The sequence below is a fragment of the Poecilia reticulata genome, chromosome 11 (assembly GCF_904066995.2).
Source record: "Poecilia reticulata chromosome 11, P_reticulata-male-v2, whole genome shotgun sequence".
In the NCBI taxonomy this organism is placed as follows: domain Eukaryota; kingdom Metazoa; phylum Chordata; class Actinopteri; order Cyprinodontiformes; family Poeciliidae; genus Poecilia; species Poecilia reticulata.
The window spans coordinates 24386054-24401491 of record NC_088840.1 but is presented as its reverse complement, the minus strand read 5'-3'; the positions used below and the strand labels follow the sequence as shown (position 1 = coordinate 24401491).

The window sequence follows — 15438 nt, the reverse complement described above, 5'->3', positions numbered from 1 at the left end:
CACAGTCACATTTTCCTGTCTGAATTATCTGAAGAATATTAGTAGTTGAACAATCAAAGTCATTTTTTCCTTTAATCCATTGATCTGCTTTTGTTGTCCATCATGTTTCTCTTACTCTATAAAATTTCATAACGTGACTTTTTCCTTTTTTCTTCCCTTTTCCAGGTCACATGTCGCGCTACAACACTATCTTGAACCAAGCGCCCAGTCCACCAGTGTCCATCCGCACAGTGCCTGGACCTCCAGGAGAACCTGGCCGTGAAGGTTCCCCGGGGCCTCAGGGAGAACAGGGACCACCAGGAAGGCCAGGCTTTCCTGGCCAGAATGGTCAAAATGGGAATCCTGGAGAACGAGGTGAAGCAGTTAAAGTTGCAGAGAACGTTTGGCTTTGAGATGTTTCAGATACTGAAGATCAAAAGTTGTTTGTTATGTAAATAGAGATATTCTCCACCCTCCTTTGGACTATTATCATATAATACACAACTGAGGCGTAAGTGTAACGCACATCTGCTGATGCATATTCAATATGTACCAATCATCACATAGAAAACATAGAAAAACGTTACACTAATCCAGTGGTTGGAGTTTTGTCAAACTAAACATACTAAATGTTAAACATGTATATATTTTGTACTTACTGTGTTTAAATTAACAAACCACTACATAATAAAATTTTTTATTTTTTTTCTAAAACACATTTTTATATAACTAAATAATTTCTGGCAGTAAGAAGTTTATAAATATTTGTGAAAGTTAACATTATACATAAGGATTTGGTTTGAAAGGTAGAAGAATAACAATTTGTACTTTAGTCTTTAGTCTAAAAAATGTGTTTATTTCTGTTTCCAGGCCAACCAGGAGAAAAGGGGGAGAAGGGGTCTGCAGGCGTTGGTGCCCAGGGCCCCAGAGGGCCTCCAGGGCCTCCTGGTAAATCATCTTCCACACAGGATCTCTGCTTGATGTTTGAAGACATGTTTAGTTTTTTTCTTTAACAGTTTATATAAACATAGTGTGTATCGTTGAACTCTGACCTTTCCACTCCGTAGGTCCCCAAGGACAGGGCAGACCTGGCAGCCAGGGTCCAACAGGTCGCCCTGGAAACCCTGGAACTTCTGGTCGGCCCGGAGTTCCCGGTCCAGTCGGCCCTCCAGGACCGCCGGGATACTGTGACCAGAACTCGTGTTTGGGCTACAATGTCGGAGGTACAGTACGTAGAGTTTAAAGGAAGAATAATGATGCATGATGCGTCGTCAGGCAACTTCAACGTCTTCATGGCATAAACCAGATAATTGAGCATGAAACTCTTTCAGTTGCCGTGTTGATCTTTTCTATGAAGGGCTCTCAGGTGAAACATTTAATTCAATAAGCCACTTTTCATCTTGAAAGGCTTCTACTGAGTTAAACAGTCTGCATGTTATCAAAGTCCTCCATCCCACTGTGTGTATTTAAAGGTGAAACATGAAAAACCTTCAAATACTCAGTTATGGTACAAGATTCTGCTTCACCACCATATGTGTGTGTCTGATTGTTTATGCTGCATCATTTTATCTGCGTTGATCTCATTTTTCGAGGAAACACAAAGCGAAACATCCAAACAACAAGGAGCCATGTGTAAACCTGCACCTCCGAGGAAAAATGAGCCTCATGACTGTTTATGCCTCTTGATTTGCTCTGAGTTCACTTAGAATGTTAAAACTGCACAATGAGCACTTAGTTCATTGTTGAAAAGATAATTAAATCTAAATTTTTACAAAGCAATTGTTTCTGAAAGTTCAATTCTAAAAGTGACAAGAAAGAAGGGAAATGAATGCAAACGTATGAAACATTTACTTTGCTCTAAACTGTTTCTGGCTTTTTTGTCCCAAAAGAGGAAGTTCTGCAAATAAAAACTCACTTAGAAACGTTTTTACTAACTTGTGTTCCTAAGCTACTAGCTTTCACCATAAGCTTCTTAAGAAAACCATTAATGTTGTAATTAATTATTTAAAAAATACAGAGAAAGAAAGCAGCAGACAAAATCATAGTTATTAAAAATGTTAATATAAAAGCAAGAAGGGGACCAACCCATTTAGTTTTGTTTTTAAGTTCTCGCCTGCAGCATCTGTTTGAAATTGCATGATTTTCTCCACACTACAGTAACAAAACCACAAAAAAATTCTGCATTTTATCTTGTTTCACCTGAATTGTTGCTTTGTTGCATTCCTGAGTATGTATTACATTAAAGATGCTCTTTGGAGGGTTTTCTAATTTCGAAATTAAACCATAAGTCATTAGACAAAACAGAACACCTCTACAACATTTCTAAGCGATCAATGAAATTGTTGATAATCGTTTACACCAATTATAAAAATCTCCAACATTTTATTGTTCAAAACCCTTTGTAAGAGTCATCTTTAATGCATGGTTGTGTTGATCTTTAAGGTGTGTTGAGGTTAAAGGTCACACATCAGTCTGCATGGTACTGTGCTGTAAAGCTACTGGCAGATCCTGCATGTTTCTTCTGTTTTTGTGTTTGTTTGTCCAACATCCTCTTGTCACTTCATTGTCAAGCTTCACCAGGAAATCATTATGGTGATTACTGAATTGTTTCTGCAAAGCATCAACCACAAGTTAGAACTTTAACAGCTGCAGAGGCTTCAAACTGAAGAAGGTGATAAAGTTTTTGTCAGTCCATTAGCTGGTTACAACTTCAAACCTTGTTGTTAGGTGCAAAACTTTGATTTATTTATGATCAAAAACAAAGGTTTCAAGAAAAAAAAAAGAAACACTTTTACCACTTGTCTCCACATGTGTACATTCACACCATGTTCTTGTCATATTTTCAATATTTAGATTAGAATGAGAACAAAAAATGCCTCCTTTTCTTTAAACATTTATTGAACAGTGATGGGTGAGTGAAGTACACATATCAGACATGCCAGTTTAGCTCATAGCAACACCACAATATTCACAAATTGAACATATTAGTTCTAAGTTTGTGGGATACTTTTGCATGTAAAATGAGAACGCAACATCAAATATAAGTATTGTTTAAGGCTGAAGATTGTTGAGATGAGATGAAATCCTAAACATACCTTGACCGTCATCCTTCTCTGACTTTTTCTTCTAGATTACGATCATCCAGTTCCTCTTTTTTAATCCAGAACCTTTACTGACTTTGTACAAACTCCAGTAACACAGATCACCTCTGTAAAGCGACTAAGCAAGACAGAACCTAATATAAATATAACGCACGTTTTAACTTCAAGTAACAGAAAGTCTTGAGAGAGAGATTAATTTTGTGCCGTTGTGACAGTCTGAATGTAAGCTAATGGATAACAAATCTAATATTTGCTAATGAGATATGTTTTTTTTTTATATATATAAAATCAAATGTTACTTACTCTAACTTTAATCTTGAAGGTCCAGAACTTCTTCTAACTTGCCCATAGTCCTATGACTCCATAACCTTGGTACTCATGGCTTGGTAACTCTTGCTAACTCTTGTTCTTCTTTCTCTTACTCCTTCCTTTTTTATCTCTATTCATCCTTACGTTAACCCTAATAAATCCCAACAAATTGCCCTCCAAACACTCTTTTCCTTGGTGATGGGAATCGGCCATCTTTCTTTGGGGCGCTCACTGACTGCTTGCTCAACTTGGTGGCACTGGTGGGATCACTTCCTGGGTGACTGGCCACGCAGAAGGGGAAGAGATCACTGACGTCCGCGGTATCCCTCCAGTCCAACTTCCGTCCAGCGTCTTCCAAAACTACGGAGAGGCAGAAGAGGACGACCCATACCGCTACTACCAGCCCAACTACCCAGCTCCTCAACCCGTCTCGCCTGATGACCCCGCGCTGGCGCTGGACGATGTCGAGCTGAGGTCCCCCGGCGTGTACCGCAGCAAACGGAGCACAAAGGCAGAAGAGGAGCAAGCCGGGACAAAGAGGAGAATAAAGAGAGGAGTGAAGAATCTTCCTAAACTAACTAACTGAGAGGAGGAAGCTGGAGGACAGAGGGACGCTTGCTCTTTGTGATTGGAAGGCTTGGAGCCATTATGAACTAATCAACAAGTGCCTGATGTAGGGGGTTTCTTATGGACATTGGAGATGGAACGGGAGGGGAAATGAGGTTGGGAAAACTTAACTCATCTATGCTATTGGATTAACTTCAACGGAACAGATTTATTTAGTTTTATTCATTTTGTTTAGGTGAAGCAAAGTGCTCAGAAAGTACTGAACTTTTGTTCATAGTACCCAAAAACTGTCAGTATTCAATTTATCGATTTGTTTTCAGGTCTTTCAGTTTTTCAGCTGGTTGTTTAAGTGCCTCCTAGTGTTTTTTCTGGTACTTTGATGGTAGAGTAAAGTATCTTTTCTTTGAAGGTCTCTTTTGATGCCTATTTGCCAGGGAAAGATTTGCTTGAGCCTTCCATTTGTTTATTTAACCAGTGAACGTGTAAAACGGTTTTACAGTGCAGCATTTCCTATAATCCTTTATTTTGGCCATGTTTGCATCCAGCTATGTGATTTCCACCCCACCCCTCTGTTTTGAAGGCACGTACAAATTGCAGCCAGGGATTTTTCCATCTTCACAACTGGTCTTTGTGGAGTTTTGCATGTTTTTATTTCATTTTAACATGTGATGTATTCATTTCTGACCTGATAAAGCCACAGATACACCTAAACTACTTATCGAGATGGTTTTATGAATGCTTATTGATATAATATTAAGCTAATACATGTATGTTTGAGAAGGTTGATTAAACTAAAATGTTATAAATCCATAGATAATGTGGGCAAAAAACAGACAGACTGCTGTTTCTCACCTCTTGCCTTTTAATTTTACCAGTTTAATTGTTTTTTCAACATTTCCTGTTTGTATTTGTAATCTATCAGTTAGCCATCTGTTCCAGAGAAAATACTCTACATCAATTTATTTTTTAATTTTAGGTCAGCTTTAGAACATAAATGAGTAAAAATAAATTAAGCACACTAATTCCATATGCATGATTGGTTTATTATCTTAGTTTTCGTGCTGTACCTTTTTTTTTCACTCCCATTTTCCTTGTCGGTGTGATTAAATTATGCCCAATCACATTTTCAATTTTGTAAATGTTTCCTCCGTTCGGTTTTTTTCTGAAGCCTTTGGTCTGTTACTGCAGCGTCTGATCAGGATGTTTAAAACTAAAAAAAAAAAAAAAAAATCAAGGAAGTAATTTATTTTTTACTTGGTGTTGATTTTCTCAGAACAATAAAACTGAAGTACAAGCGTTTGGAGTTGTGTGTGTGTGTGTGTGGTCTGGTTAATTGTGATGCTGTCCCTCAGCAGGGAATGTGACTGAACTGGTGGGAATAATTAAACTCGAACAGGAAGCTCTAAAATGAGCACTGAAGCTGCAGGAAGCTGATTGAACACCTGGCAGAAAAGCTGGACCACCTAGCTCACTATCGCTCCTTCATCCTCTGGTCTGAGAGTGGAAATCTCAGAGCAAACTGAGAATAATTTGATATTTGAGGTTGAATCCTCAACAGGTGGTAAAGCGTTCAGCTGTGCTGTGTGTGACTGAACTCGGGTACTGCACCTGTTTCAAAACAGTGGCTGAAATTAAAAACTGCAGCGGTCAAAGCTTTCAACCTTATGCGCCACAAATTTTTTATTTTCTTCAATGTTTTACAGTAAGTGTTTTTAGCTAAATAATTTATCAACGTGTTGATGTTTCAAATGTTTAAAATGTCACATTGTTTTTCTGTAATGGTTATAGTAAGTTATGAGCTAACTCCAGTCCCAGCAGCTCCACGTACTGTAAAATGATCAGGATCTTTCTTATTCAAACGGTTAAAAATAAATGCTCTTGATTCGCATGAAGAAAAAAAATGCTCCTTTTTTCCAACATATGTGACAAAGAATCATCTTGTTGAATATAATTTCTTCCTGTTCATTTCTAGTGTAACAAAGTGGAAACCAGTCTGAGAGTCAGATTCCAGGTCATAACTTTGACCCTCTCCACTCTTCAGGGGCCTGACTCCATCTGACTCCTCCTTCCTATTAGCAATGTCCCACAGGCTCCAACTCTCTGCTCCAGTCAGGTTTGCTCTCATTTATCCATTTTATAACTTTTCATGACCTGAATTTGCTGTTGTCTTGGGAATCTTATTCAGGTTTAGGTTCAGTTTCTCTACTGTCCCCACGACGTTTGAACCTTTGTACCACTGGGAACTTCTGGAGGGTTAAAGTTCTAGATAATGATAACAGTTCACATTCATACTAACTATATTAAGTCAAATATTACTTATACTATTTTCCCATGGATAATGCACAATCCCCTTAACAAGTTACATTAAAATTGTAATTAAAACGAGTGGGAAGTCTTTCATAATTAAAACAAACATTCACGTTGCCATAAATTGGTACAGTAACTTTATAGATGTCATATTAGGAGTGATGATACAAAAGTGGAAAATTTAAATGATTTTTTTAAAGTCTGCTTCATTTTAATTATTTTAATTCCAATTTTTTCACAAACTTTGATGCCAATGTCAAGCAAAGAAGATCATCAGCATACGGTACGTATTTATTTTTAATGCAACTTGATGTTTTTATGTTGAAAGAGATTCAACAGAGAGCTAAAATACAGCTTTAGCCAGACACCTGGGTACAAATTTGATTTTCGTAGAAAATTACTAAAACTCAAAAGTGCGGCTTTTACATTAAATGTTTGTTCCAACAGCTTCTGTTTTATCAGACACAACTAACCTGCGATTATTGATAATTGGTTTATTTACTGCCTAAAGTCCATCTGTTTTTGCATATTTTACATATGTATTGGGTTTTTTATTACATGATATTCCATTCTAAAGCTTTATTCATACAAGGTCTGGGTTATTTGTAAAGCACGTTTCAGCAACAAGGCAGTTCAAAATGCTTTGCATAATTTAAGAAAGGCTAAATCCTTTTAACTCTTGAACAATAACAGTATAAAAAGCAGTACTTTAACAATCCTAGAGAAATAATGTATTGCAAAATGTCTATTAGTGTAAAAATAGGCAGACTAAACATTGAAATATACCTATAAATACATTATATTTTTCTTCTTTTGCAGAATTTTATTATCTTTAGCGAAGCAAAGTACTGTTATAAAATCTTTATACGTATTTCCAGAATAAGTAGAGGTTCTTTACCACATCTAGGCTGGAAAACATCAGCTGCCACTGGGTTTCTGTAGTTTGGCTTTAGTTGTCATGGTTAAGGAATGAGTTCTGGTAACGAGGATTTTCACAGAAATAGTGTGTGTGTGTGTGTGTGTGTGTGTGTGTGCGTGGATGCGTGTTTTTGGGTGTGTGACAATAGAAAGCAGAAGCCTTGCAGATAGAGTGCCTCGTCTGTGGGGCTCAGCAGGTGGGGAGCCTCGTTGGTGTGAGGAGTGTGTTGAAGTGAGTATGTCGTTCATTCATGTTCACAGATTTGAATCTTTGAGCAAAAAAATGTTTTCGTTTGGGTCTCCACGGAAACGTCCTGAATCTAAGCAGCTGCAGCTAAGGATGCTGAGTTTGTTCTGACTTAATATAAATTCGTCCTTTTAGTCTCCCATAACTATTATTTATGAATATTTTGGTTTCATTTTAATGTCTGAATTGTTTGAACTGCATCTAATTAGTGGCTTGATCTTTGTATTTCTTGCACCCATCAGATGTTTCTCACCCAAAGCAGTGGTTAATATGCAAAGAAATTAATCTTTAGTGGATTTGTATGAAGTCTTTGGGTGTCGTATAGTAAATGGATCAAAAATAAAATTAATGAAGGTTTGACTTAAAACATTAATTTTGCTACTTAAAAAGACCTTTTGTGTTTCTCATTAGCACATAGTGAACTACATGTTCTGTAATTGTTCGCACAAACCTCAACTTCCTGCATAACGGCGCTCAAATGTCATAGTAGTGGCAAAATAAAGCAGGTTCTTAATTTAGCACGTTATGCAGAGACTTTGTGGGCGCTGATTAAGAGTCACATTAGTAAGCCCCATAAATGAAGCCACGTTTGTGAGGAAATGCATTTGTGGTTTGAGCAGCAGAGCCGAGTACGGAGGCTGCACCCATCATAAACCTGTCAAATCCTTTCTGTCAGTGCGAAACAGCTCACTCTGTTTAACACCTGTGTTTGGTGTCATTTTTCTTTTTGGATTGCAAAATTTTGATTTGAAGAAAACAATATATTTACTTTAAAAATGCATCCATTTAACAAATAATTTAAAAAAATAAAAGTCTGTCTAGAAGCTGTAAAGGTCTCAGAGCTGTGGGATTACATCTGATTCAGGCTTTTTTGCTGAATCCATAACATCCATTACATCCTCTCAGCTCCCAAGTTTTGGATCTACTCTATTACAGGTGTGGGTTATATGATAATATAATAATAATTTTGAATTGTATTTAGTCTTTTAAAGCAGATATGTCTTAACGGTGCAAATAAGGCAAAATTTTATTCTGTGGATTTTTATTTTTTTCCATTTAACTGAAGCATAGTTGCATCATTAACCAGGGTTTTCTAAAGGGGAATTATAGGGAGGCTTAAAGCAAAAGAGCTTAAAAGCAAACATGAGAAAAAGAAGATCCAATTAAAGGCCGAGCAGGAAGAGATGAGAGCGCGGTGAAGCACCTCCACTTTACATCTGCTTAGATGAATTTCCATTTAAGTCCAATAATTAAACATTAAGTGATTCGTCCACAGCAGCAGTCTGATAGTTTCTAAGGAGGATTCCTTCTCGGGATAATTCTCTCCTCAGGCAAAACAAGAATTCTGCTCCTCTTCATCGTGTTTTCTTTTCATTTGACGTGTGATGTTCGGGGCTTTAAAACCGCACCGACTGACACCAATGATAAAAAAAAATGAATAAACGCTGTTTGATGTTGTAGAATCACACAGTTCATGTTTAAACTCGCCTTTGTTTCTCAAATCAAACATCACTGAGGGATGAGGATGGGGAGCGAGGAAAGACCTCACACAGAGACCAAAGGCTGCAGCACTTCCTTCTTTACGTTTCATGAATCACTTATATGCATCTGAATCTCAGGAAGTTCTTCCACAGCTTATTTACAAAGAAGGTATTTAGATCCGACCCCCATATTCATCATGTCTTCCACCTCATTTTTTCCTTATCAAAGTTAAGTGTTTTATGCATTTGTCCTTTTTTAATTGCTTGCAGGACTTTGAAAAGCTTCATTAATAGTGGCCTAAGTGTCAGTAGCGCTGACTCTGTTTAAAAGGCAAAAGCAACAGATTGAAAAGATAGATTCATGTGTGAAATCACAGGGGTGAATTATGTGACTGTTACAGTGAAAAGGCAACAAATATGGAAAACAAGTTATGGATTTTCAGCGTTTTTCAGGTCATGTTTTTACGTTTTTCGATCTAAGTGTCTGCAGCTCCTGATTTTAAAAAGAGATTGACGCTCAAATTTGGTTCCACATCCACAAACCACAACATCCACATTTCTAGACATCCCTGATAAAGATGTCTATAAAGGAAGCATAAACTCACATTGACAAATGTGAATAATTCCAGGCGTTAATGCAATTGACAGTATCTCCTGCTGTTCATACTTTGTAGAAACCCCAGCTCATTTATTTTTAGTAATTTTTCTGGGTCCCACAGAGTGATGTTGTCAAATAACTATAATAATGTGTTTTTCACCCCACAATGAATAAATGCACTCAGATTACGTTTCTTAGTGTGAGACAATAAAAGATTGAATTATTTTAAGGCTGTTTACACCAGGTGTGCAAGTTGGTTAAGCTTGTGCGGATGAAGAAACCACATCGTGACACAACATTCACAAACACCTCCATCTTTAAATTGCTGCAGGTAACTCACTTTTTTTCAGCATATTTTATTTTTATGCACCACTTGAAATCTAAGCAGAAGAAATCGACAAAACCACTAAGAGCAACCTGCTAGTGTAAACACATGGTAAAGTAAAATCATCACCACTTACATGTTTGTTTGTCCAGCTGTTGAATATTTTCAAGCTGAAGGAAGGACATTCGTGATTGCACGTCATCCTCCTAATAACCTCGAGGGCTTAAATACAATAATTAGAGCCACTGTAGTTGTGATTTGCTTGATTATAATTATCTCAACTGTTAAAGCAGGACTCTTCATGCAGCTTGGAGAGAACGATGGTTGTTGTCTTTTCTTTTGTTGCAGTTTTAAAGGATTCAGAGCACTTTTACCATTTTTTCCTCATGTTGACACTTATTATATTTTATGTATTTATGTATGTGTGATTGAATTGAAATGTTTTTTGTTGATTTTTTGTTTGTGCCTCGAGACAACATTGGTTGTGAATTGATGTTTTGCGAACAATTAATTGAAAAAATTATCAAGGATTAAAATCTACTACATTCTCATTTTGAATTATATTTTTTTCAAACATATGTTTATTGAACTTCATTTGCAAAGAGGGAGAGAGAGACGACATAAAACGCTGTACCAGAAACGGTGCACAAAATACAGCTCAAACAGCAAATGATGAAATAAAAAGATACAACTGAATAAACTTATAGTATTATAACCTCAGGGGGGAAAAATCATAAAATATTCATAAATAATAGTTATGGGAGACTAAAAGGACGAATTTATATTAAGTCTTTTGCAGGCATTTGAGACAAATAATTCAAAATAAACGTTGTTCCTTAAAATGATGAAATGCTGCCATCTTGTGGTTATGTTCATGTCTAACAATAAACATTTAGAGCTCGGGGGTTGGAGGTTTAGGGGCATGGCTGTAATGAGTTATTTCTGTTCATTTGCCTTCTTATTTAAAATGTAAATAAGGGAAATGAGGTTTGGCGGTAAAACAAGTACAAAATATACAGAGGCTTCAGTTTTACTCCTTCAGAGCAGAGGCCCGGTTCCATTCCTGGCCATAAGGGTCATTGGCTGCATTACTTCTTCTTGCTCTTCCTTCTGTTTGCAGTTGTATTAGTGCCACAAAAAAACTTTAAGAAAGTAACTAAGATATTATTATGACACATACTTTGAAAAATCCATCGTGATTACATTTGGTGACCTCTAGATTTGTCCCTTTTGTCATCAAAATGTTAATCATTTGTCTTGTCTTGAGATATTAAGGGATTGTATTGGTAGTTGCTGTGGGATGTTTTATGAAAAAGTATTTTAACCTATTTTCTCCATGTCTCAGAGTTTGTTTGTTTGTTTGTTGTTTTTTTTTAAAGGGAATGCCGGATTAACCTCGCAGAAAGCAGACGGCTCTAAACTCAGGCGTTTTGGCCTAAAAACGAGGTTTTGACAGAGTGCCAGATGGGTCTGCTAGACGGAGGTCAGAGGACCTCTCATTGTGATACTTAGCGTTGATATTACGGAGTAAACCCAGAGCGTTTGAAGCTCCTGGACAGCTGCCTCCTCTGCACTTTGTGGGTAATCCTGTCTGCCGATTGGAAAAGCTATCACGAAACATTACAGGAGTTTCATTTGTTGTGGAATTATTATTATTACTGCAACGTCATCTATAATTTGCAAACAACTGTTCACATTTTGTCATTTCCATGTCTGTGTTTTACCTTAGATTCACGGTTTAAAATGATGCAAAGTGTTTGAGGTTGATGATTTGAACGTGGTTAAGATGTTACTGTCACAAACCAGGTTTAAGCTGTACTCTTATAGCTTGAAAAGATACATGATGTTTCTTTGCACCTCTGAGTAACAATAAGGTTATTTAAAAAAATACTAAACCCTGAAAGCTTCTAGTTTTTCTCAGTCATAAGAAGCAAAGGTGAACATGAGCTGACTTATATCTACTGCCCTCTAGTGGTGTATTATAATGTGTATCTTCACGAATATCAGTGTGAAGTGTATTTATTCCCTTAATTCAAGCATGAATCGCTTTAATATTTCTCAGTAGACAACTCCTTTGATAAAACTGAGTCACCAACAGCAGTAGATGGCATGATCCACAAATCATCCCTAAATGTGGAAACTTCACATTTGACCTTAAGCAACTTGAATTCTCTGCATCTCTTCTCTTCCTCCAGGGTCGGGGCCTTCGTTGTCAAATAAATTATGACATTTACTTTCATTTTATTGGGGAACGTCATTGAAAAAAAAAAAACACTTCCTATTTCTCCTTAGGAAAAGTAAAATGCTTCTGACATGGTTTCTGGTTCAGCAGTGGTTCAACACAACAGCTGTAGTTTAGTGAAAACATCCACATGTGGTGGATCTTGAAGCTGCAGTTGATGACGTGAAAATCTTCCCAAAACCGTTGAATGAGATTTGTTTCGCAAGGATTCCTGTTGCTTTTCAACCACATTGTTTTCCTTCCACTTAGATTTCCATGAGGAACCCATAAAATGTTAATATAGTATGTCATTTGCATCCACTCTGCTTCCCCTCTTTTGAATCTGTTGTGTTATTGTAAAGAGCATCCTGTGAAGAGTCATAAGTTTTAAAATCTCGTGATAGTTTTCCTTGGCTGTGTATTTTCTTTCTCATCCGTCTGTTTTCCATGCCCATTTGATTCTTGTAGAGTCACAGAGAGACTGCTGCCTGTTTTCAGTGGTCAATTGGCAAGAGGCAAAGTTCATCCTGGACAGGTCAATACTCTCATCACAGGGTCCTGGAAAGACAGAAAGGGCACACACTCTCACCTGAAGGCAAATTAAATTGTCCAATTCTACAAAAGTGCATGTTTTTGGACTGGGCTGAAGGAAAATGCTACATAACTCCCACGCAAAATAAGCCCCGACTGAGATTGAAACCCAAATCTTCCTTTGCAAAGGATAACAAAGCTAACGCCCACATTACAATCCCTTTCTGGAGATGGAGATGGGTAAGTCACCGTGGACAAGAATGTACAGACGATGGATTGATTGATTATGCAGCAGTGCAGGGACCAATAACTCTCAAGCCTATCAAAACCTGAAAGGTGGTAGAACAGCAGAGGGACTGTCCAGCGTAAAGGTCAGCTTAACATCAAAACGCACTGATGGAGAAAGTTAGCAGCAACTGAGACTCACTTTTCAAATGCTTTCTGGAGAAACGAGATCATGTAAAGTTCAAGTTGTTTAGCCACCATAACAAGAAGAGGCGTTCTGACCCAGGAATATGGTACCAGCTGTCAAGCATGGTGGGAGCAGCATCATGCTGAGGGTTTCTTTGGCTACTAGTGTATAAAATTAAATTACTAGAGAATTGTTGAAAATTGGATGTTTCAATGGTAGAATGATTTAAAACTCCCAAAAACCTGAATTTCTCACATAACACTTCTATAAACTCAACTGTGTTGAAGATGTGTGGATTATTCCTAAAGACAGGATCCACACAACACCAGCATGGTCTTAGTGAACTCTTCCAATCCATCCAAGAACAGTGGTCCAGTATCCATTAAAGTTATGTGTATAATACATACTGAAAAAAAATCAGTTGTTCAAATGCAATCTTAAAAACCTAAAATTAATAACCCATTAAAATAAATGTAACATTAACATCTTGTCGGCAGCGAACTTATTCTCATTTAGGAGAAAATGCATTTTTCTCAGCAATTTTGTGTTTTCTCAAAAACTTTTGACTGCATGACATAGTTATTACTAGGGAAATGAATAAAGTGTCTCTTTCATCTATTGTGATTTGACTGAATCAGTTATTTTTGCTCATGTCATAACAGATGAACTTTTTAAATATGAATTTAAGGAGGGAAAAAAATCAGCTACTCCCCAAAAGTTTTCATGTGTGATTAGAAATTCAGGACTCATTTAATTTACAGATAAATAGATCAAACTAACTAACATAATGACTGTGACTCCTGAACCAAATGCCTTCTGAGATATTTTTAACAGCAATAAAATATTCCTTAATCCGACACATGTGGTTCACATTTCAGTCAAAATCCACTGCAACAAATTACATTAAATCAGATTTAAGTGGAATCACAGTAATAAAATACATGTGACTGAAGCTCCTGTTATAGAAACCTGAACTTTGGGTGAAATAACTGTCATGTGATGTGGAAGAATCATAGTTTTGAAAGAGTACAAAGATGTCTGTGTTTCTACATGATAGCTTAATGTCTGTATTTGGTCATGAATTAACTGAGGGAAACGTCAAATGTTGAGTAACTTTGTTCGTTGCCAGCTTGTGTCTGCATTTTTGTGTGTGTGTATATATATATATATATATATATATATATGCAAGTTAGTTGTGAACTAAGTTTATAGAATTACGCAGTTTTTTTCTGCAGTTTAGATGGACTGAATTGTATGCATCTCCCTAAAGATAACTCTATAAAGAAATTGATAGCGGTCAAATAACTCCAACAAAAATCTTAATTATTTTGTGGAAAAAAAAAAAAAGTTGTTGCAGATGAAAGAAGGGAGTTTTGTGATCGACCTAAACTTTAACGACGGTCTGGGTAGAATTTAATTTTGCTGCCTAGCTCCCAAAATGTGTTGCTTGATTGTCTGCATATTTTGTATTTTCTTATTAATAAATGTGCAGACAATGAGTTTCTTAAGTTGGTTACCAGGCAGAATACGTTTTTAGAAAACATGTTTCTCTAATTTGCTAATTTGTTCAAAGAATCCTCAAGTTTTAAACATAAACGACACAAACTGGCATGTAACAGTGTTCAACAGCACTCACCTCTTACATAGCCACATAATTATTTTTAAAAAATGTGATACATTTTCAGAAATGGAGCTGAAAAAGTTTTTAGTTAATTAGTTTCAAAAATGTTTACTATATTTTGAAGAAAGAAAGTGTTGCTCTAAAACCTTTCAGTAAGATTTATTTGAACATTTATTTAACCAGGTAAGTTGCTTGAGAACAAATTTTTATTTACAACTGATTTGAACATGACATCAGTTTGTTGATTTCTTGAGACTTCTTTTCAAAATTGGGATCAATTTTGGAGAACATAATAGGCTAAGGGAGTAAAATTATATCTAACTGCAGGATGTCCTTTAAAATATAGATGCTTAAGGTACCATACACTCAGCATATCCTCCTGCAGTAAGTGGACAAATGTGTCGTACATGCCATCTTCACCATCACTGACATGTCGGGTCTGAAAAACACTCATCTCGGAATTGTTAAGCCCAAATATTTTACTCAAGTGTTGTTATGCGAAACAGGTGATGCAGCTCCGCACCTCTTTCGACTTGGAGCAAATACAAAAACAAAGGAACAAACAAAAGGCAGCTGAGCAGAAAAAACTCCTGCCTGCTCTGAGCTCACAAGACGTGTTGCGTGTGAAGCCAGCGGGGATGATCATCCATGCAAAATGTGATAAACTCCAGCTCATTCCACGTCACGCATACTCTGGATTAACAGCAACTCAGGGCCACGGCCCTGACGTTTGTGGTTATCGACGCTCTCTGCAGCAGAGGATGATCGTGTGTGTGTGTGTGTGCATTAATAATGAATCCTCGCTTCATTTGTATGTAAAT

The 15438-nt window shown here is 36.9% G+C and overlaps 1 protein-coding gene and 1 long non-coding RNA gene across 6 annotated transcripts in view; both read left to right on the top strand.

Moving 5' to 3' along the window:
• col14a1b (collagen, type XIV, alpha 1b) overlaps window positions 1–5255 on the top strand; it is a 144176-nt gene extending 138921 nt beyond the window's left edge. For 3 of the 5 annotated variants that reach the window (XM_081613013.1, XM_081613011.1, XM_081613009.1), the window contains 4 exons: window positions 166–354; window positions 850–927; window positions 1047–1202; window positions 3683–5255. In XM_081613013.1, coding sequence (XP_081469139.1) covers window positions 166–354; window positions 850–927; window positions 1047–1202; window positions 3683–3975 — 716 coding nt within the window. In that variant the 3' untranslated portion in view covers window positions 3976–5255. Of the gene's footprint in view, window positions 1–165; window positions 355–849; window positions 928–1046; window positions 1203–3109; window positions 3453–3682 lie in introns of those variants that run through there. The other 2 variants (XM_081613010.1, XM_081613012.1) reach the window with 2 other exon arrangements.
• A 574-nt stretch (window positions 5256–5829) lies between these two features.
• On the top strand, window positions 5830–12092 carry LOC145553903 (uncharacterized). Its single transcript, XR_014089943.1, has 3 exons — window positions 5830–6069; window positions 7331–7413; window positions 11212–12092. It is a non-coding gene; the product is annotated as an uncharacterized LOC145553903 (long non-coding RNA).
• Window positions 12093–15438: the final 3346 nt, after the last annotated feature.